At 37.3% G+C, this 24135-nt stretch overlaps 1 protein-coding gene and 1 long non-coding RNA gene across 2 annotated transcripts in view; one reads left to right on the top strand and one right to left on the bottom strand.

Moving 5' to 3' along the window:
- Positions 1–24135, top strand: part of LOC309661547 — a 544407-nt gene that overhangs the window by 187834 nt on the left and 332438 nt on the right. The gene's annotated exons all lie outside the window — the stretch shown is intronic.
- ARHGAP24 (Rho GTPase activating protein 24) overlaps positions 1–24135 on the bottom strand; it is a 510476-nt gene that overhangs the window by 408096 nt on the left and 78245 nt on the right. Inside the window, exon 2 of the mRNA XM_082463237.1 lies at positions 18499–18698. Coding sequence (XP_082319363.1) covers positions 18499–18678 — 180 coding nt within the window. The 5' untranslated portion in view covers positions 18679–18698. The remainder of the gene's footprint in view (positions 1–18498; positions 18699–24135) is intronic.

Below are 24135 nucleotides of genomic sequence, written 5' to 3'. Positions count from 1 at the left end.
GCTGACTAAGGAGGTGTAAATTTGGAAAGACAACAAATATAGCTTGTGCCAATAATTATTTCTATGATCAAAACAAATTATGTGATTTAAAATATTTTAATTAAAATATGTTGAAACTTCCAATTCAGACTATTACCTGAGATCTGTAAGTATTCTGAGTTTCTTTCCTCAGTAATATTATGATGTGTTACAAGATTTAAAAATGAATACCTGATATTTAATTGACCCCACTGTAAATGTTTTGAACAATGACACAAAGAATGTCGCAGTATCTGCTTTGAAAAAGGAATTCATTGATAGAATCTCAAACAGTAAACAACACTCTTATGAATGATTTATGCATGTTTAAAAAACCCAGCCAAGTTTTCTATTTCATGAGTTTTGCATCTCATAATTTTGGAAGGAAAGGGCTTCAGAGGGAACAAAGTCGTTGTTTGTATCTCTAAAATATTCTTAAGCATTTTTAAAGAGTTAAAAGGAGAAACAACATCTTAAATAACCACTGTCTTCTTATCACAATTGCATGTGAAATGATGACTCTTTAAAGAGGAAGTTTTGAAAACTTAGATGAGCAATTATGTCACTATCTGTGATAATGAGTAAAACTGCCTTCACAAAAGATTTTTGCTTAAATATTTGAAATGCAAAATAACACAGAACATTTAGAATATTTATGAAATCTTTGTCTAGTTTGAAAATGGAATGACTGCTCATTTGCCCACTGCAAGAAAGACGAGGACTATTGCATATTCAACCCACATCTAGGTCAGTGAGCTCACATCTACAGATTCCGTTCTTTATTCTAGTCATCCCTCTGACAATTTCTCAAGATTAGCCAAAAGGTAGGCCAAGTAGAAGATGTGCATCTACTTATCTGAACTAAATATTTTTAAGTTTAGTGAGGGATAACACATTATTTAACCATGTGTGATCCCATACCTAGAAAAATACATTTAAGTAGGAATCCAGGTTTGCAAAGATGAACTGAGGGTTCTGCTAAGACTTTGAATTGATTCTGTTAATCTCTTCTATGACTATGACACAAACAGGAAAAGTGAGTGAGAAAAGAAAAAGATAATAATTTAGCATATTTAAAATATATGTAGTACTTACTATATGGTGAGTATCTAGGTCATAAATGGAACAGAATATTGTTTCAAGGTAATAATCATGGGAAATCAGACACAGGAAGGATTTTGACAATCGCTAGAAATGGTGGTTAATGAGAGAATATTAGTCCCACTTACCTGGGAGAATAAAGTATGTACATTTGATTCATGAGTTGTAATTGAAAAATGTAATATTATGACACAATGTTTTGTACTAGGGTGTTGAGTAGGAGTTATCCTATTGCCCCAAACTGACTTCTAGAATCTAAAACCAGAAATAAAAAGATATTAAATTTGGAAAGACAACAAATGCCATCAACTACTCCTTCTTGCTAAGGAAAGAAGTCTAGGGGAAAGCTAAAACCCTCTCTAGTGAGGGAGAACAAACTGCAGGAGAATTGCTGGCAACTAGAGAGACTGGTAGCTTAGTGCTTAGACTGCTCTTCACCTATCCCTGAATAATGGACAAAAGAACTGCAGGGCAAGGAAAATTCTGTGGCAGTGTGGAGGAGCCTACAGTACCACATTTGTCATGGTGACCATGTATGTATTTCCAGGAGCTCAAGTTTAACCAGGGAAGGCGTGTGGCCTTGTAAGGATCTCCTAGGAGCAAGAAGCTGTGGGTGTACTGCTCATTTTGAGAGTTGAAGGGTGAAAAAAGAGGACAAGATACAGCCCCATCTCCAACATTCTGGGTAGTAAAGACGGTCATAAACAGCCACAAGTTAGCCAGAGAAACAGAAGCAATCAAGATGGCCCTATAGTCTCCTTACAACGATAAGCTCTTAGGCAGAGATGTATTTGTTCTTGCTCTCCTCTTCCCCACTGCCAGTCCAGAGACCTCAAAGAGAAGGAAAGGGTATCCAGTCAATGGGCCTCTCAAACATGCAGACAATCAAACACACAGACACACACAAACACACATACACAGTGCCGAGGGTAGAGGGAAGGAGAAAAAGTGCACCTGAGCTTCCTCCCTTGTGTGTGCCCTGTCAAAGCTGGCAAGTGCTGGGATACAGTGTGGAGCAACATAAATGAGATTTAAACCAAGCATGAGGAGTTTCAGACCTTCAAGATGGCAGAGAAGTAAGACGTGGAGATCACCTTCCCCCCCACAAACACATCAGAAATACATCTACATGTGGAACAACTCCTACAGAACACCTACTGAATGCTGGCAGAAGACCTCAGACTTCCCAAAAGGCAAGAAATGCCCCACGTACCTGGGTAGGGTAAAAGAAAAAAGAAAAAAACAGACACAAAATAATAGGGATGGGACCTGCACCTCTGGGAGGGAGATGTGAAAGTGGAAAAGTTTCCACACACAAGGAAGCCCTTTCACTGGCAGAGATGGGGGGTGGTGGGGGGGAAGCTTCAGAGCCACAGAGGAGAGCTCAGCAACAGGGGTGCAGAGGGCAAAGCAGAGAGATTCCAGCACAGAGGATCGGTGCCGACCAGCACTCACCAGCCTGAGAGGCTTGTCTGCTCACCCGCAGGGGCAGGTGGGGGTTGGGAGCTAGGGCTCAGGCTTTGGAGGTCAGATCCCAGGGAGAAGAGAGAAGACTGGGAATGGCTGCATAAACACAGCCTGAAGGGGAGTAATGCACCACAGCTAGCTGGGAAGTCTAGCTCACCCAGTAGGGGCAGACACCAAAAACGACAGGGACTATGAACTTGCAGCCTGTGAAAAGGAGACCCCAAACACAGTAAGTTAAGAAAAATGAGAAGACAGAGAAAAACACAGCAGATGAAGGAGCAAGGTAAAAACCAACCAGACCAAACAAATGAAGAGGAAATAGGCAGTCTACCTGAAAAATAATTCAGAGAAATGATAGTAAAGATGATCAAAATCTTGGAAACAGAATGGAGAAAATACAAGAAATGTTTAACAAGGACCGAGAAGAACTAAAGAGCAAACAAAAAATGATGAACAACACAAAAAATGAAATTAAAAATTCTCTAGAAGGGATCAATAGCAGAATAACTGAGGCAGAAGAATGGATAAGTGACCTGGAAGATAAAATAGTGGAAATAACTGCTGCAGAGCAGAATAAAGAAAAAAAGAATGAAAAGAATTGAGGACAGTCTCAGGGACTTCTGGGACAACATTAAACACACCAACATTCGAATTATAGGGCTCCCAGAAGAAGAAGAGAAAAAGAAAGGGACTGAGAAAATATTTGAAGAGATTATAGTTGAAAACTTCTCTAATATGGGAAAGGATATAGTCAATCAAGTCTAGGAAGAGCAGAGAGTCCCATACAGGATAAATCCAAGGAGAAACATGCCAAGACACATATTAATCAAGCTATAAAAACTTAAATACAAAGAAAAAATATTAAAAGCAGCAAGGGAAAAGCAACAAATACTATACAAGGGACTCCGCATAAGGTTAACAGCTGATCTTTCACCAGAAACTCTGCAAGACAGAAGGGAGTGGCAAGACATGTTTAAAGTGATTAAAGGGAAAAACCTACAACCAAGATTACTCTACCCAGCAAGGATCTCATTCAGATTCGACAGAGAAATAAAACCTTTAGAGAGAAGCAAAAGTTAAGAGAATTCAGCACCACCAAACCAGCTTTACAACAAATGCAAAAGGAACTTCTCTAGGCAGGAAACACAAGAAAAGGAAAAGACCTGCAATAACAAGCCCAAAACAATTAAGAAAATGATAAGAGGGACATACATATCAATAACTACCTTAAATGTAAATGGATTAAATGCTCCAACCAAAAGACATAGACTGGCTGAATGGATACAAAAACAAGACCCATATATATGCTGTCTACAAGAGAGCAGCTTCAGACATAGGGACACATACAGACTGACAGTGAGGGGATGGAAAAAGATATTCCATGCAAATGGAAATCAAAAGAAAGCTAGCATAGCAATTCTCATAGCAGACAAAATAGACTTTAAAATAAAGACTATTACAAGAGACAAAGAAGGACACTACATAATGATCAAGAGATCAATGCAAGAAGAAGGTGTAACAATTGTAAATATTTATGCATCCAACATGGGAGCACCGCAATACATAAGGCAAATATTAACAGCCATAAAAGGGGAAATCGACAGTAACACAATCACAGTAGGGGAGTTTAACACCCCACTTTCACCAATGGACAGATCATCCAAAATGAAAATAAATAAGGAAACACAAGCTATAAATAACACATTAGACAAGATGGACTTAATTTATATTTATAGGACATTCCATCCAAAAACAACAGAATACACTTTCTTCTCAAGGGCTCATGGAACATTCTCCAGGATAGATCATATCTTGGGTCACAGATCAGGCCTTAGTAAATTTAAGAAAATTGAAATTGTATCAAGTATCTTTTCTGACCACAACGCGATGAGACTAGATATCAATTACAGGAAAAAATCTGTAAAAAATACAAACAAAAGGAGGCTAAACAATACACTACTAAATAACCAAGAGATCACTGAAGAAATCAAAGAGGAAATCAAAAAATGCCTAGAAACAAATGACAATGAAAACACGACGACCCAAAATCTATGAGATGCAGCAAAAGCATTTCTAAGAGGGAAGTTTATAGCAATACAATCCTACCTCAAGAAATAAGATACATCTCAAATAAACAGCCTAACCTTACACTGAAAGCAATTACAGAAAGACGAACAAAAAAACACCAAAGTTAGCAGAAGGAAAGAAATCATAAAGATCAGGTCAGAAATAAATGAAAAAGAAATGAAGGAAACAATAGCAAAGATCAATAAAACTAAAAACTGGTTCTTTCAGAAGATAAACAAAATTGATTAACCATTAGCCAGACTCATCAAGAAAAAAAGGGAGAAGACTCAAATCAATAGAATTAGAAATGAAAAAGGAGAAGTAACAACTGACACTGCAGAAATACAAAGGATCATGAGAGATTACTACAAGCAACTATATGCCAATAAAATGGACAACCTGGAAGAAATGGACAAATTCTTAGAAATGCACAACCTGCCGAGACTGAACCAGGAAGAAATAGAAAATATGAACAGACCAATCACAAGCACTGAAATTGAAACTGTGATTAAAAATCTTCCAACAAACAAAAGCCCAGGACCAGATGGCTTCACAGGCGAATTCTATCAAACATTTAGAGAACAGCTGACACCTATCCGTCTCAAACTTTTCCAAAATATGACAGAGGGAGGAACACTCCCAAACTCATTCTACGAGGCCACCATCACCCTGATACCAAAACCAGACAAAGATGTCACAAAGAAAAAAAAACTACATGCCAATATCACTGATGAACATAGATGCAAAAATCTGCAACAAGGGCTTCCCTGGTGGCACAGTGGTTAAGAATCCGCCTGCCAATGAAGGGGACAAGGGTTCAAGCCCTGGTCCGGGAAATTCCCACATGCCACGGAGCAATGAAGCCTGTGCACCACAACTACTGAGCCTGCGCTCTAGAGTCCAAAAGCCACAACTACTGAGTCCTCGTGCCCCAACTACTGAAGCCCGCACGCTTAGAGCCCGTGCTCTGCAACAAGAGAAGCCTCCGCAATGAGAAGCCCATGCACCGCAACGAAGAGTAGCCCCCGTTCACCACAACTGGAGAAAGTATGCATGCAGCAAGGAAGACCCAACGCAGCCAAAAATAAATAAATAAAATAAATAAATAAACTTAAAAAAAAATCTGCAACAAAATACTAGCAAACAAAATCCAACAGCACATTAAAAGGATCATTCACCATGATCAAGTGGGGTTTATCCGAGGAATGCAAGGATTCTTCAATATATGCAAATCAATCAACGTGATACACCATATTAACAAATTGAAGGAGAAAAACCATATGATCATCTCAATCGATGCAGAAAAAGCTTTTGACAAAATTCAACACCCATTTATGATAAAAACTCTCCAGAAAGTAAGCATAGAGGAAACTTACCTCAACATAATAAAGGCCATATATGACAAACCCACAGCCAACATCATTCTCAATGGTGAAAAACAGAAACCATTTCCTCTAAGATCAGGAACAAGACAAGGTTGTCCACTCTCACCACTATTAGTCAACATAGTTTTGGAAGTGTTAGCCACAGCAATCAGAGAAGAAAAAAGAAATAAAAGGAAACCAAATCCAAAAAGAAGAAGTAAAGCTGTCACTGTTTGCAGATGACATGATACTATACATACAGAATCCTAAAGATGCCAGCAGAAAACTACTAGAGCTAATCAATGAATTTCATAAAGTAGCAGGATACAAAATTAATGCACAGAAATCTCTTGCATTCCAATACACTAATGATGAAAAATCTGAAAGAGAAATTAAGGAAACACTCCCATTTACCATTGCAACAAAAAGTAAAAAATACCTAGGAATAAACATACCTAAGGAGACAAAAGACCTGTATGCAGAAAACTATAAGACACTGATGAAAGAAATTAAAGATGATCCAAACAGATGGAGAGATATACCATGTTCTTGGATTGGAAGAATCAACATTGTGAAAATGACTCTACTACCCAAAGCAATCTACAAATTCAGTGCAATCCCTATCAAACTACCAATGGCATTTTTCACAGAAGTAGAAGAAAAAATTTCACGGTTTGTATGGTAACACAAGACCTTGAATAGCCAAAGCAATCTTGAGAAAGAAAAACGGTGCTGGAGGAATCAGGCTCCCTGACTTCAGACTATACTACAAAGATACAGTAATGAAGACAGTATGGTACTGGCACAAAAACAGAAATATAGATCAATGGAACAGGATAAAAAGCCCAGAGACAAACCCATGCACATATGGTCACCTTATGTTTGATAAAAGAGGCAAGAATATACAATGGAGAAAAGTCAGCCTCTTCAATAAGTGGTGCTGGGAAAACTGGACAGCTGCATGGAAAAGAATGAAATTAGAACACTCCATAACACCATACAGAAAAATAAACTCAAAATGGATTAAAGACCTAAATGTAAGGCCAGACACTGTAAAACTCTTAGAGGAAAACATAGGCAGAACACTCTATGACATAAATCACAGCAAGATCCTTTTTGACCCACCTCCTAGAGAAATGGAAATAAAAACAAAAATAAACAAATGGGATTTAATGAAACTTAAAAGCTTTTGCACAGCAAAGGAAACCATAAACAAGACAAAAAGACAGCCCTCAGAATGGGAGAAAATATTTGCAAATGAAGCAACTGACAAAGGATTAATCTCCAAAATTTACAAGCAGCTCATGCAGCTCAATATCAAAAAACAAACAACCCAATCCAAAAATGGGCAGAAGACCTAAATAGACATTTCTCCAAAGAAGATATGCAGATTGCCAACAAACACATGAAAGGATGCTCAACATCGCTAATCATTAGAGAAATGCAAATCAAAACTACAATGAGATATCATCTCACACCAGTCAAAATGGCCATCATCAAAAAATCTACAAACAATAAATGCTGGAGAGGGTGTGGAGAAAAGGGAACCCTCTTGCACTGTTGGTGGGAATGTAAATTGATAGAGCCACTATGGAGAACAGTATGGAGGTTCCTTAAAAAACTAAAAATAGAACTACCGTATGACCCAGCAATCCCACTACTGGGCATATACTCTGAGAAAACCATAATTCAAAAAGAGTCATGTCCCACAATGTTCACTGCAGCTCTATTTACAATAGCCAGGACGTGGAAGCAACCTAAATGTCCATCAACAGATGAATGGATAAAGAAGAAGTGGCACATATATACAATGGGATATTACTCAGCCATAAAAAGAAATGAAATTGAGGTGTTTGTAGTGAGGTGGATGGACCTAGAGTCTGTCATACAGAGTGAAGTAAGTCAGAAAGAGAAAAACAAATACTGTATGCTAACACATATATATGGAATCTAAATAATAAAAATTAAAAAAAAATAAAGGTTCTGACGAACATAGGGACAGGACAGGAATACAGATGCAGATGTAGAGAATAGACTTGAGGACACGAGGAGGGGGAAGGGTAAGGTGGGATGAAGTGAGAGAGTGGCATGGACATATATACACTACCAAATATAAAATAGATAGCTAGTGGGAAGTAGCTGCATAGCACAGGGAGATCAGCTCAGTGCTTTTTGACCACCTAGTGTTGTGGGATAGGGAGAATGGGTGGGAGACTCAAGAGGGAGGAGATATGTGGATATATGTATATGTATAGCTGATTCACTCTCTTCTCTTATAAAGCAGAAACTAACACACCATTGTATAGCACTTATACTCCAATAAAGATGTTTAAAAAAATGAATAAATAAACCAAGCGTGAGGCTTGAGTATTAAATTAGATTGGAATTTAATAATTAAAAATGGCTGGCATATTTCCTCAAAAGGTTAAACATAGATTTGCTGTATATCCCATCAATTCCACCTCTATGTATATAACCAAGAGAAATGGAAACATATGTCTATACAAAAACTTGTACTCAAATGCTCATAGCAGCATTATTCATAATAGCCCCAGAGTGAGAAACAACCGAAATGTTTGTCAGCTGGAGAATGAATATGTATAAAATGTGGCATATCGAGACAAGTGAATATTAGTAGGCCATATAAGGAAATGAACTACTAATACATGCTACAATATGGATGAACCCTGAAAATATGCTAAGGGAAAGAAGCCAAAATTCGGAAAGTAAGATTAACAATTCATGTATCTAGGGTTGCTTCCTTTTAGACAAAAAGCGATCAAAACATTTTGTAAATTATAATTTATGTAGTTTACAATTGATAAATAGTTACTGAATGAATGAACATATGGTAATAACACTAGAAAAAAGAGAGCATCTGGATTTATGCAGGATAAAGCTAAAGAAGAAGGGCCAGAAAGATTGAGTGCTCAAAAGAAACCTGAAAGAAAATGAATAGCAAATAGCTGTGAAATACTTCATACACCAGGGGAAGAAAATGTAGCCATTTAAAATATATTACTCTAAGCACTAAAAATATAAATATTCAAATTATATTTTCAACCATTAATTTTTTTTCCCCTACATTCTCTTCTCCACTAGTTGGGATAATGGAAATAGACCTAAATTTATGCTAATGAGATAGCATATGAATTATCTGGTTCTGTCTACTGAATTGCATCACAAATACAAAAGCCTTCAGTCAATATGAGTAAATGTTAGAAGCAGAACTCAAGGGATTAAACTCCAGTAGATCTCTCTCCAAATTGTTGTTGAGGAAAGAGTGCTGTGTGTGAGACAAGAAAACTAGGCCTGCCTCTCTCTGGGATGGTCCAAAAAGAATCCTTCAAGACTCCTTGGCTGTCCTCATAATCATTTTGATAAGCTCTGAAGGGGCCCCAAAAGTAATTTAAACAAAGAGAAAAGACATACTGCAAAGGTTAGTATTTTTTTTTTTTTTTTGAGAATCTTTCCATTTGAGTTCAGTGTATTGGCAGCATAGATCACAAGTGAAAACAAGTTATCTTCTGCTCTGAAGTTAGCATTACTTACATGGGCTGATCATCTACCATTCCCTTTGTTACACAATTAATAAAGTATATATTATAGATCCTGATTTCTAAACTGCTGTGTCAGGGTATCCTGATGGTAAAAGATGGTAAAAATGATGAGGATTATGATGATGATGATGATCGTAGTGGTGGTGGTGGTAACGATAGTCAATATTTACTGAGTGCTTAATATGTGGCCACATATTGTAAAAGCATTCTAGAAACGTCATTTCACGTATGCTAACAACTACTTATTAGATAATTATTATTATTACTCACATTTTACATATGTGTAACTTACCCAAGTAAACAAGTAACTCACCCAAAGCCTATTGCTAGTGATCGAGTCTAGGCTGAACACAGGGAGTCTGATCTTAGAACCTGCATACAAAACAACTGGGCTGGGACTTCCCTGGTGGCACAGTGATTAAGAATCCGCCTGCCAATGCAGGGGACACAGGTTCAATCCCTGGTCCGGGAAGATCCCACATGCCACGAAGCAACTAAGCCCGGTGCCACAACTACTGAAGCCCGCTCACCTAGAGCCCATGCTCGGCAACAAGAGAAGCCACCGCAATGAGATGCCCGCGCACCACAAGGAAGAGTAGTCCCCACTTGCCGCAACTAGAGAAAGCTGGCGCGCAGCAGCGAAGACCCAATGCAGCCAAAAAAACAAACAAACAAACAAACAAAAATAACTGGGCGCAACTGCTTTCCAGAGAACTGACCACGCTGGACAGAGTCAATTCTAGAGGAAATTATGACGATGAAATCTTCTCTCACACTGATCCCTCTGGCCACCATGCCCAACCATCAATTTCCCTTCATCCAAGACATATTTTGCTGCTCTTCCATACCAAGTACCCTCTCCAGCAGCAACAGATTTTCTCAGCTCTTCCTCCTACAGTCAAAAGTGACTGATTACCATGATTCATGGTAAGGAAATAATGGATGATAGAAGACCAAGTGTTTGTGGCATAGTTGCCTTTCAAAAATTTTTCCAGAAATTATTGCACAATACAAAATAATGAACAATAGGAACACCAGACAGAGTTGTAAGACTGTCAGAGGAGGCCTTTTTGGATAGGTGAGCATTTTGGATTCCTTCACAGTGAGCTATACATAGAATAAGCCCTATTTTCACTGTTTAGCTCTAAATCCAGTAAACCAAGAAAAATAGGCACATAAAAGCAAGGGAAGAATCACTGCTTGTCTTCTTTCTTAGGTGGTGAAATACTCAGCCATTATCAATTCTCCAACAATCTACCGAAGGACCATGACCTATACCTTTAATTCTGCCACATATATCAACCCAACTGCTTGTAATAAAGTTATGTTCTTCAATTCTCAGGTTAAATATATATTCTTTTGAAAAACTCTCCCTGAACCTTGAAGTGGTTATAGGTGCCCCTCCCGTGGCTTCCTAATGGTTCTCTATACTTTCTTTATTTAAATACTCATTACACTGTACGGTAACTGCAATTGTCTATAACAGCCACTGGAATTGAGCACCACCTTCATGGATATTTAGCATTACTTGTCTCTGTGGCAGAAACCGCTAACTCTTTTTTCATACCCACGTTCTTCTCTGCTCCCAGGATAAAGCTAGGCTGCATGCCCAGTCTCCTGTGCAGTTAGGAATGATCATGTGACTCAGTTCTATCTAACAGAATGCAAATAGAAGTGATAAGAGCCATTATTAGTCCACCTAATACTTCTATGCAGTACTCTATTTTATACTGCCTTCTAGGTGACTGGGAAGGAAGTGACCCCATGATGAATTTTGAAGCCAAAAGTTAAAATTGCAAAATCACTGGCAGCTTAAGTTTCTAAACAGTTTTTTGAAGCAGACCTCCTCACTTACCTAGAATCACTTTGGACCTTCACCTGAGAAAGAAATAAGCTTCTTCCTTTTAAATCGTTTTTTTTTTTTTTTTTTGCGTGGGGGTGGTGTCTATCTTTTTATACCATCAGTTACAGCATCTTTTTGTTTCTTAGAATCTAGCATAATAACTACAGGTACAGTCAAAATAAATATGTGTTAAAAAAATGAAATGAATGAATGATTAGGGTGAACATCTCAAGAAATAAACTCTTTTGGTCAAACTAATATAAAAATAGCTAACATTTATTTTATGCTTACTATATGCTACTGCTTTCTAAGATTCTTTCCATAAATTATCTCATTTAAACCTCTTAACAATGTTATGAGGTAGGTGCTACTATTATCCCATTGCACAGATTAGTAAATTGAAGCTTAAACCAGTTTAATCACTACCTAGAATATCATAGTTATTTGGTAGATGAATCAAGATTCAACACAAACAATGTAACTCAAAAGTCTATGTTTTTAACCACACTGAAATAAATAAATGCCATGCCTAGGTGACTTCCATAAGCAATAAAAAATTATTCAACAAATAGCAGAATAAAATATTTTATATTAATAACACTATCTTTTGATATAATTTCTAGGAAAGAGCTAAGAGTTCCTAAAAATGTATGAAGACACACAATACCTTCTTATGTGTCTTTTTAAATGCCAAAAGACTTAGATGCTACATAGAAAGTCAGTTATAGATTTGAAGCTGAAATTCAAGTTTCAAGGTTTCTAGTATTATTATTATTATTATTATTTTGGCTGTGCCGTGTGGCATGCGGGATCCCTGACCAAGGATCAAACCCTTGCCCGCTGCATTGGGAGCACAGAACCTTAACCACTGGACCACCAGGGAAGTCCCTCCAGTATTATTTTAAACACGCAATCGAGGTTTTGGCTGCTTCGGGCTCATATACTTTATATTTTTTAATATATATATATTTATTTATTTGTTTATTTATTTTTGGTCCACTGGGTCTTAGTTGTGGCACGCAGGATCTTCATTGCAGCATGAGGGATCCTTAGTTGCGGCGTGAGGGATCTTTTTTAGTTGCAGCATGCGTACTTCTTAGTTGCGGCATGTGCACTTCTCAGTTGCGGCGTGTGAACTCTTAGTTGCGGCATGCATGTGGGATCTAGTTCCCCAAACAGGGATCGAACCCGGGCCACCTGCATTGGGAGCGTGGAGTCTTACCCACTGGACCATCACGGAAGTCCCCTGGCTCATATACTTTAACAGAGAACAGCAATTACCTTAGAGATCTCTAGGTTTCATTAACTCACAAGTTTCATTAGAGATATAAAATTAGAGCTTACTCTTAAATCAGTAATCAATTTTTGCACATTTAGAGGTCAGACCTCAGGTTATAATTCACTGAAAATCACTTTGTTCTCTAAGTTAAGCAAATCCATTGTGATCTAATACAGTGTCATCTTCATCATGTCCAGACAAACCCTCCCCACACAAGTGGATCAGTATCTGTTGTAGAAAGTCTAGACTAGATTAATTGGGTTAGTGCCTGTTTGGATTTTAGTCATTTTATCAGGAGTGCCAGACTGGCTTCTAGAAATCAGTGCTTTCCAGTGTCAAGTCCTAGTACCCAGGGTCTGTCAGAGACATTCACTAGTATGGCCAAACTTGAGACTTGGTTATTATTTAACGAATAATATACTTCAGGATAGAAGTAAAACAAATGGTTCCCAAAAAGTACTAGGAATTTATCACTAAATTCATTTAACAAAATCTATATAACTGTCTTATTTTTAGGATAGTTATAATAATCATACTTTATCTATAACTCAGCTGCTTACCCCATGTTATAATATCTGTAACTAAAGCCACAGTCATTTGTCATGATTATTAATGAAAAATAGGCAAACAATATTGTCACAAACTTGGTTTAAATCTGTTTTAAAACATTTTTCAGAGTTACCCAAAAGTCCTAGGGGTATGCAGGGTAGATGGAAGACTTTTTTAAAAATAAATTCTTCTGTACAGCATAATTTTAAACTTTTTTCTGTATGTAAATAGAACTTTATTTTAAAGATTAAAATAGAAAAAATATTAAACAAAAACTGAAAAAATACAGTACTATAGGATGTTTACAGTAGTGTTCTATGAGTAACAGAAATAAAGGATGCATTAGTGTATGTTCAAAATTGGCTACATACATCACTTTCCGTGTCTGTTTTTTCAGAAACAACCAAAATTAACTTTATTTTTAAATCTGTTCTAAATAAAATCTGTATCCATGTAATTGCAAACACTGTAGAAAATGGTTTCTGGAGAGGGTTTCAGCCTAGATGAACTAAAGTTTCATTTTTAAAAGTATAGGATACTAAAGATTTTAGTTAGATGTATATTAAATATAAAGCAGTTATATTTTGAGATAGACCTCCAATATATTGCCAGGAGAACCCTGGCTACAGGCTGGAAAGTCTTGTTTACAAACCAGGTACTGTCCCCAGAGAAAGGAGGACCTAGAGGTGCTTTTGCCTTTTGCTCAAGAAGAAAATACAAGTGTCAGTTTAGAGACTAAGTTCCCAAACTAGCACAGGTTGTGGAATATTTGGGAAGCAAGGTGCAATTTGAATAAGAATATGAAACATCAATATTAGGTTCAAATAATTAAGTTTAAAATGCACTAAATCAGATATATTAGGTTCTAGTAGACATGAAGATAGACAGTACAGATGGAAGAAAATCTTAACTGAGAAAATTATATTTATTAACATAGGTTTTCAACATATTAGGTATTATGGATTGAATTGGGCCCCCCAAATTCACATTAAAGACCTAACCCTCCCTGTGACTGTATTTGGGGCCTTTAAAGTTAAATGATGCCATAATGATGGGGCTATCTGATAGGGCTCATGTCCTTTTAAGAGGAAGAGACACCAGGGCTCTCTCACTCTCCTGTGTACAAAGCAAAGGCCATGTGAGGACACAGAGGGAAGGCAGTTGTCTACAAGCCAGGAAGAGAGGCTTCACCTGAAACCAACCCGGGAAGCATCTTGATCTTGGACTTCCAGCCTCTAGAACTCTGAGAAAATTAATTTCTGTTGTTTAAGCGCCCCTGTCTATGGTGTTCTATTACGGCAGCCAGAGGAGACATCAGGAAACAGCCACCAGTATTCCTTTCTAACAAAGTAGTGTGGTTTTGCATCTTGAGTAGCTCAGGTGCTTTGGAAAGAGCTTCCCATTACCTACCTGAGAATCCAGCCTCTTTGGGTGACATACACATCCATTTTTGCTGTGGCCCCACCAATCTCTCTAAGCCCATTTCTTGTCATTTTGCTGCCCTCACAATATGGAGCTATTTACAGATATCTATTCTACAATTCCATATCTTTCCTCTGCTCTGAATTCCTTTCCCAATTTATGTACCTAGAAAACTCCCACCAACCTTCAGCAGCCCAGGTAAGGGTCACCTCTTGCTTTGCACAGCCTCCCCCAACTCCTCTAGCCAGTCACCACTCACTCCCTGGCACTAATTGTATCTGTGTTTTGTGAGCACTCAGTGCTTACATGGTAGCCTGTCACAATTATAATTTTGTTTACATGTTTCTCCCAACAGATGTGCAGTTTTTAATAACAAGGATAATGATGGAGTTTGACTCTCTTTACTGAGTTGAGAAACTCAGAGAAAGTTGCACTAAAATAAATTGAGAGCCTCTTTCTAGGACAGGAGGGACACACATTTCAAGGGTTTTAATACTTTCATTTCAGAAATACTATTAAGAGAGAGGAAAACCAATCCAGATTAAGTCTACTGAACATTTTCAGCTGGCTAGGAATGCTTAGAAGAGTGAATTTTTTTCATTTCATTGTGATGTTTCCTCCAGTATTATTGAAATAGCCCTCATCAAAATATATGAAGGTCAAGGGCATTCTTATGCTTGTAAGTGCCAATACTGAAAACAGTACTTCTGACTGGAAGCAAATCTAAAAAAAAGTTGAGGATTTGTGAGCAGGCAAAAGCCTAAACTGAAGGAACACTGGATCAGGAGCAAGGAAATCTGATTTTTCAGTTCATCATCTGCTACTCATTAACAGTATCCCTTGGTTGATACACACACACACACAGGAGGTGTAGGTACCCTTTTATAGATAAAGGGTACCTACACACACACATGCACCCTTTATCTATAAAATGAGGGGTTTTATAACAACTAAATTTTTTCCCGTTTTAACATTTTTCAGGATGTTCAATTGTTCTTCATCGAATTCTTTAGAGTTATTCTATAATATAGCACTACAGGATTTATTTAATGTGATTTAAACTTCATTATTTTAAATATAGGTTATGATTTTGATACATGAAGCTGAGGATAGTCAGTACTACTGACAGCACATGGTCCTGGCCCAACCCTGCTTGGCTAGAGATATATTTTACTGAATCACTCACCAACTCGTCCAAAAATGCGCTGCAGCACTTACAATGTGTCAGGCATCTATGCTCACTTAAAGAACTCACTTTAAAGTAAGAAATTAATCCATTCATGGGCAAATACATGGTCCTTTCAAATTCCGAAGTGTCCTCTGATATAGGAATTGCTGGGTTTTCATCTGACTCTGTGCTCACATGTCTAAACATCAGTGTAAAAGATTAAAATTTAAAAGTACTATGTCAAAATTCCTGGTGCTTGCACTGTCATAAAAGATGATCCAAAAAAATAATAATAATTCAAAATTATTCACCCCAAACTATTACTGCTTTATTAACAGCAAATCTTTAACAAGTAATAAGTAGAAGAAAAATTAAGAAACCTTTTTTGGAGGCGGGGGGGAGTGATTGTAGTCTATGTTTGGTTTGTATAAGAATTAGTATTTTCTTGTCAATATAACTATTTTGTTAATTTCAGTCATTATAAATCTACAAATACTAGTAACATACTAATATCAAAATATTATTTATCTTAGAAATATTATGAATGAAAGTAATTTTCACTTTGAGGCAGAGTTTCATTTGAATTAATCAGAAGTTTTTGCATTTTCTTATTTATATTTCCAACTTTTTGTCAAAATAACTACATTGCACTGAATACTATTTGTGACTGTAGATCTTCTAAGAAATTCCACGGAGGACAATAGCCAAGGCAATTTGATGATATCCTCTTTTAACAGTTTAGAGGGGTCATGTGCATATTCTCTGACATCTGCAATTTCTCAAATTTTAGAAATATTGAGCTCGAGCTTGATCCATTGTATCCTATCTTCATTACTAGAAGGTACGCTGAGCTCCCCAAAGAGTCAAAACGTTTGTTCAGTTTCCTTTCAATTCTCTAGCCACTCAGCCCCTGAAACCTCTGTTTGCTTCCCTAATCCCTTGTTTAGGTTCTAGATGAGACCTAATTAATCATTTGATTTGTACCCATTCTGTTTAACAACCCAGCCCACCCAAACCACGCCAGAACAAGAGTTCATAGGATAAAATATTGAATATTACTCATATTTCTGTTTTATTGAACACGGTCCCCCATATCACAGTTTCCATACTGGATCCCCCACGTTCTACATTTTTTCACATTAACCTCAGTTTGGTAAAAATGATTTTATGTTCAGGATAATACCTTACTGTGAGTATTACATAGTTTAAAACAAGGTACAAGAAAAGAACCCTAGAGTAAGAGTTAAGAAACAAAAGGCTTTACTCCTTTGCCTCTGATCTCTATATAATGGGGGTCATGTTGCTTCATGTCACTAAGACACAATTTCTTCATCTATAATGATAACCCCCATATTCCTCACTGGTTTGCTGTGATGAAAACAATAGCAGGTATGGAAATGCACTGTAAGTCTCATGATATCAATATGGGATACTTTTATTGATTTATTTATGAGATCTTTGGCTGAGGCCATATGAACTTGGACCTAACTAGAGGCAAAATATGGCACCACTGTCTAACTTTGGGTAATATGCATTACACTTAAACATTGATTTTGTCATACTTAAGTGAGGATAATCCTACCTCACAGGATTATTGTAAGCATTTCATAAGATAGCGTATATATACAAATTCTTAGTCTAATGCTTGGCCCTGGTAAAAATATGTGAAAAAAATAGCAATTTCACAAAATGAGTAGAGTTTGTAATTTCATTGCTATCTTTATGTAATTCGATTATACTAATGAGAACTTTGTTAAATTATAATGTCTGAGGAATTTAAAATACTAAAGCAGAGCCTTGATCCAAATTCCTAACTAAATTCTTACATTTGAATACAAGGAAAATAGCCTCAAGAACATACTGTTAGGGATGTTTATGTAAACTGATCTCAAACATTTTTTCTCTTATTTATATATTTTATAGATGTAGATGAAGGAAAAACACAGAAGTGATACCTCAGTTCCCATCTCCTTTCATTAACTGATAAGCAATGATCACAGCTAAGAAAGCTTGCTGTACCTACAGGGAACGATGGAGATTTTTCCTTTCTCTAATTGCAACCCAGAGATTTGTGGCTGAGAAAGTAAGTAAACAAGAAAATAAAAGACCAGTAAGAAACCACAAAGAAACATAGAAACTATTCCCAGGGGACTATATTGTGTATGCTGGTTGGATGTGCCCACACTGTCTGGTTTAGCACTACATCCATATTTTATGTGAGTTAAAGTAGAGAGAAGCCCCCACAGAATTGATATTGAAGGTGTCTCAGAAATTACTTAAAATTGCATTTACAGTTTTCCTTCAAATCTTTCAACTTACTTCTGAGAAAAGGAAAGATGTTTTGGCTATAGAATATATCTTCTAGCAGATGTCCATTAACATTTCCACATGAAGTAAGTTTGCCTGAGGGACTCAGACACTCTGTTACAGCTTCGTAAAAGTCAAAATTAATATCCGACAAGTGTAATTTGTCTCTTGGCCTCAATTAGCAAATTCATCATCTTGAACCAAAGTAAGCAATGAGAAAGAGTGTGAAAGATGCCAACGAAAAGAAGGAGACCAGGGAGATTGGGGTGACCTCAGTCTCCATCAGTTTCTAGCAAACCCCTCTACTTCTTAGACTACTAAGCACCACAATGCTTTAATTTTCTCCTACTTACCAAGGGCTTGGTTTCATCTTCGTCTTTGAAATAATAGAGTTGATCTCCTTTGAGCACAAACCAACGGGTATGCCAAGTCTTGACAAAGCCTCCCTGCTTCCTCAGCCACCCACACTTCATGGCATTGTTCCGCCCTTGGCCTTGTTGGAGGTTCTCCATGGAGTCATTGCTCTCCTCCATTACCAAGCTGATGGACTTTCCTATTTAGCAAACAGACAACAACAAAAATAAGGTGCTCTGATATATTCAATTTCCTCTTAAATTACCCCGTCCCTTAAAAAAAAAAAAAAAAGCTGGAGGTAGAGTGAAAAATGTAAATTAACTCACATACCAAATTTCTAGAAGCAAACCACAAACCTGACAACAATATTCCTGGAGAAAACTTGGACAGAGTTCCTTGCGTCTTCCCACTCAGCTGTGAGATAATATCCCTTTTTTCCTAAGTAGAATTAAAGAATGGGAAAGTTCTAGAGATAATGGGTTAAGAAGTAATTTGGGGGAGGCAGCTATGCTCACCACTACACCACCAACGCAAGAGGCAATTTCTGAAGACAAACTAAAACCGCCAACAAAAACATGACTCTCATGAAAATGGGCCTCTGTGTCTGGTGTGCACTGATTGGGACCTGCTTGTGCAGCCCTGTGATTATTTGAGCAAACTTAGCCTGACACATGTTACAGTTTAAAGGGACTATTTTAAAAACCTCAGTGGAAGACATTTGTTTTACATATGTAAAAATTTCTCAAGATGTCTCTGCTCCCCTTTCCCCCAAAGTATCCCCTTGAGAGTTTCTTTGGCTGGTTAAGAATTAGTGCAGCTGAGAAAGCTTAAGAAAAAAAAAAAAAAATGAAAAAAAGTCCTGCTTGGCCAGTGAGCCTCTTTCAAACTTCAGGAGTGAGTGGTGTGTTCCAGTCAACTGCATGATGAAGAAAATTTCGAGGTTATTGTGAAGGAATATAAGGTCATACACACTGTCCATAGCAAGCAAATTAATTTATCATAGAGGAAATATTAATCTACAGGTGAGTGGCTAAACCACCACAGTAAGAAGGTGGCTTTTGGGAGAGCCAGGGGCAAGTGGTTAAGAACAAAAGACATTTTCCTGTCCCGAAGGCTTCCTGCAGGTTCTTGCCAATGTTTATTCCTAAGCACTTTTTCAGAAAGTGAAAACTACACTCTTACCCTTGTATCTTTCATGAGGATATAAGGATACAGATTAATTAATAAAACATAGATTACTCCTGTTCTGGTATATTCATGCACAAACTTCTATTTTTTCAGCAGGATTCCAGAAAACAAGCTGTCTTTCTATCTAGTCTTTATTTTCGCTACTAATTTTTCAATTAATTTATGTGTACACAATCCTAGTTATAAATTCCATGAAGTTTCGACTGTCAGCCCTTGGCTGTTACCTTTCTTCCTTGAAGGTACAGGGTTAAACCTTGGACTTCTGGTTTCTTTGAATTTAGTCCTGCCCTTCAAGTTACAGGGAAGAAGCAGAGCTAAATACTTCTTATTTTGACCATTTCAACCATACTCTCAGGAGTTTTGCCTCTTCCGTTGGCATGCATTCTAATCTAGCTCCATCCTTGCTTTTATCATCGTCTCTTCAACCTACTTTTAAGCTTCAAGTAGGTCACTTGACTGCAGTCTATCTCATTCAATATCCACTTTTTCCTTTCTTATCCTGAAACATCCTTCTGATGAACAGGCCCTCGTCTCTACAAAACATCTTGAAACTTCCTTCTCTCCATAGGGCGTTCCTATGGCAATCACCGCTCACTGAAGGAAACAGTCTCCCATCGTGTGTGTGCATGGGTGTGACCAGACTGGATCATGCCTGATGCTTCAAGTTTGTTACGCCCTTAGGGCAGGAACTTTCATCTCTTTTCTTTTACAGTACTTGACCTAGTATAAAGAGCCAAGTAAATCTCACTTTAAATGAACAATAAATGCTGTATCATAATTTAGATAATAAGTATGCTTATCTAGACCACTCTAAATAATCTTTTTTGGTTTCCTGGTGTTTAAATTGTTCACATCTACAAAACTTGCTATTTCATCATTACTTATTTATTCTTTAACCAAATATATTAACTTACAAAATTGAATAAGCCCTTAAAACAAACATTCCAACATACATCCACTTGCACACACACAAATCTAGAATTCATTGCACAACAACAAATTTTTTCTTTGCAGCCCTTCTTTTTTTCCCTCTCATATTAAGCTTTCCATTAAATTTGAAAAATCTCCTCTAAAAGGTTTCAAGGTAAATATCAACCTACCATCAATAATATAAAAAATACAAGTGTCCAATTCCACATTTGTCTACTATCAATCCTTAGTAAAAAAATGTGTGCACATTTTAACACGGTTTATGATTCTTCTTGCATGTGTTGTTTATAAGCCTAGTGAAACCAATGACAGCATCACTCACTGAACTCCTGGCTATAATGCCCATATTTTCATGACTTCAGAATGCAACAGAAAGTGTTTTAATAGTACTAGTTGTAACAATTCATTAAAACAGAAATGAAAACAGATTGTATGCTATCCCTAAGGGAAAATAATACCACAATTTTTGCTGGTTGAGTAAAGTTACGTTTTACTAGGATAATCATAATTTTTATAGAGGAGTCTTGATATTTCTTCAAAAATCAAATGCTTCAAATTCTACCCTTCATCTTTAAAATAAGGATGTTGGACTGGATGATTTCCAACTATGGTCCCTTCTTGCACCCTGAAATCTACCATCTCTGTAATTCCATAAGCATAAGGACACCAGATATCCTCAACACTTAGTACAAAGTCTGGCATATGGTGAAGCTCAATCAATGTTTGATGAATTAATAAATTTTGCAATAGGTTTGGTGCTAGATATCTAAAAGTGAACATGATCTCCCTCTGAAACCTGATCTTGCCCAACCCCCAATCTTAGTAAAGGCTACCATGATATGCCCAGTTGGAAAAAAAAAAAAGTGATCATTTTAGATTCCTGATTCCTCCTCACCCTGAATATCAAATGTACCTGTAAATTCAGAAGATACCTCCAAAAAATATTTCAAATCTATCCAGTTGATTCCATCTCCATCACCACTCTATTACCCAAGCCACCATTGTCTTTGACTGGATGATTCTAATAGCCCTCCAACTGGTCTCATTGCTTCCATTTTTAACCACAAACACAATGAAACATGCTCACACATGTTTCATTCTCCACAAAATAGCCAAAGTGAGCTTTTAAAAATTAAATTAGATAATGATTCTCTACTCTTAAATTTTTGATTGGTTTCCATTGTACTTATTTTAAAATCTAGAGTCTTAACCATGGCATACAAGGTTCTGAATCATCTGACACCCATTTACTGATCTAATCTAATCTCATACCATCACCTCCTCATTTCCCCCCACACCACACACACACACACACACACACACACACACACACACACACACTCACTTAAAAGCTCTGATGCAGTAACACCAGGTTACCTTCAGTTCTGGAAACACCCAAGCTCCTTTATGCCTGGAGTTTTGATGCTTGCTGATCTCTGCCTAGGCTGCTCTGTCTCATGCTCTTTACCTGGCCCACCTCTTCTCATCCTTTAAGTCTCAGCCTAAAACCTACCTCCTCCAACCACCATTACAAATCACCTAGTGAATTAGCTCCCCTCTTGTTATTCTCTATCACTGAATTCTGTCCTCTGTCTTCCTGACACTTCTCTAAATTGCTGTTTGTTTAGCTGTTTATTGCTGATCACCCTTGCAGGATCCCATATGCTTCAACAGGTCAAGAACTTGCTTCTCCTCACTGCAGTATATCCAGTGCTTACTTGGTACTCAGCAAACAATTTTTGAATCAAGGAATGAAGCTATGTAACCATCACAATAGAATTCCTACAAAGAATATTTTGGAAAGTTGTGAATTTCCATTTAATGCCTTAAAGAAGGTGGTCTACCTTAAGAACTTGATTTTTTTTCCTCCTTTGACACAGGACACTTCAATTAGCATGAAAATTGTTCTTAAACACAATGTTAAAATCATAAAACTTAAGTGATCCTGAAATTGCCCTTTCTGAAGAAATTCAAAACTGCACCTCTTAGCTTTGGCAGGAAATACATGTAATCAATTCTGGTTTTGCATGAAGGAAAGTATGGTTCACTCACTCAGATTCTCAGAGAATGTTTTAACTAATCTCCACTGGGAAAGTACTTTCCCGTGGTCAGTCAGTGGCAGCTGGGTTGTATATGAGATGCTAGTAGGACTATTGACCTCAGTGTTTAGCAAAGCAACAAAACAGTAACATAAATAAATGGTTACTCTAAACTAAAACAAAAGCAGAATTAAGTTAACTTGTATATTCACAGCCTTAATGATAGCTACTGTAACCATGCCGGAGCTCAAAAAGATCCCATCATTTGATGGGCTAACAGATTTAAATTATTTTCCAGGGATGGAAACTGGTTTGTACATCTACTCGTATAGTACTTTTTTGCAACCAGATGAGCTAGGAACACATGCTGCGAGTATTACATGGTGCGATCAGAAATGAAATTCATGCTCTTAACAGAATTTTCTAGAAGTTCAACAGCCACATGCATAGGTATTGATATTTGCAACTTTGTTTCAACAAAGAACCTATAAACAGGCACATAAACAAAGATGTATCTAAATAGAATGCCATATGCCATAGAGTTGCAACGTGTTCGAATTTACCTACAAGATGACAGTGTTCAGCAAACACAAGAGAACGGCAAAGGAGGAGGAAGCTAGAGGGAAAGAGGAGGAGGGAGAACAACTTAAACAGCGTTCCACCACAATGCCTCCTTTACACTCAATGAACATGTGCTCCCACATATGTGGGACTAGCGGGAGGTGCATTTTTACAGCCAGCATCAGCTCCCTCAGCTCTGGTGGGGAGAGTATCGCACCGCACACACGTGATCCCAGAGCTTCAGAGTACACACGATTTCACACCACATGGCTGTTCAACACAAATAAACTACTCCAGTTGTTTAAAGAACAGTGATCTGTTCTGTTGCTAGGAGAGAAAACAAATACAAAACTGGCAGAGTTGGTAAAATACTGCAATTTGTGAGCAATTTGTGTAACTTTCAAGAGTCATTTTGTTCACATCCAATTGTCACCTTTTGTGTTGACGGTGGAACCTAACTCCTTTGTAAAATGAATGTGATTGCACTGTACATGATGTATAACTACATAGGGCCAATATTTATCTGAATTCTAACCCTTTTCTTATTTTAAAAAAAACTGTTCTGTATCTGTTGCTAACATGCTGGTTTGACAAGCAGTAGTACATTTTATTGAGCTGTATGCCTAAATGCTAGCATACAGCCTTTCTATAGGTAATGGTTCACACCACAAAAACACACACAGGGAATTATATAGTATGTGTGCATATGTGTATATATTCATTCATATGTGTGAATGCAAGTGTGTGTACACCTATATGCATACATGTGTGTATGAACATGCATGTGTGTGTATGTGGGTATATACACATTGTGTGTGTCTTCTCCCTAGAGAAGAAAACCCTTAAAGGCAACATATTTGTAAAGATTCTTTTCTCATTTTTTTAAATACTAAGTTCCATGCCACTGGAAGACATGTA

Source organism: Balaenoptera physalus (genome assembly GCF_965194825.1).
Source record: "Balaenoptera physalus genome assembly, chromosome: 5".
Taxonomy (NCBI): Eukaryota; Metazoa; Chordata; class Mammalia; order Artiodactyla; family Balaenopteridae; genus Balaenoptera; species Balaenoptera physalus.
The sequence above is the reverse complement of the archived record's forward strand: the minus strand, read 5'-3'. Positions and strand labels throughout refer to the sequence as shown.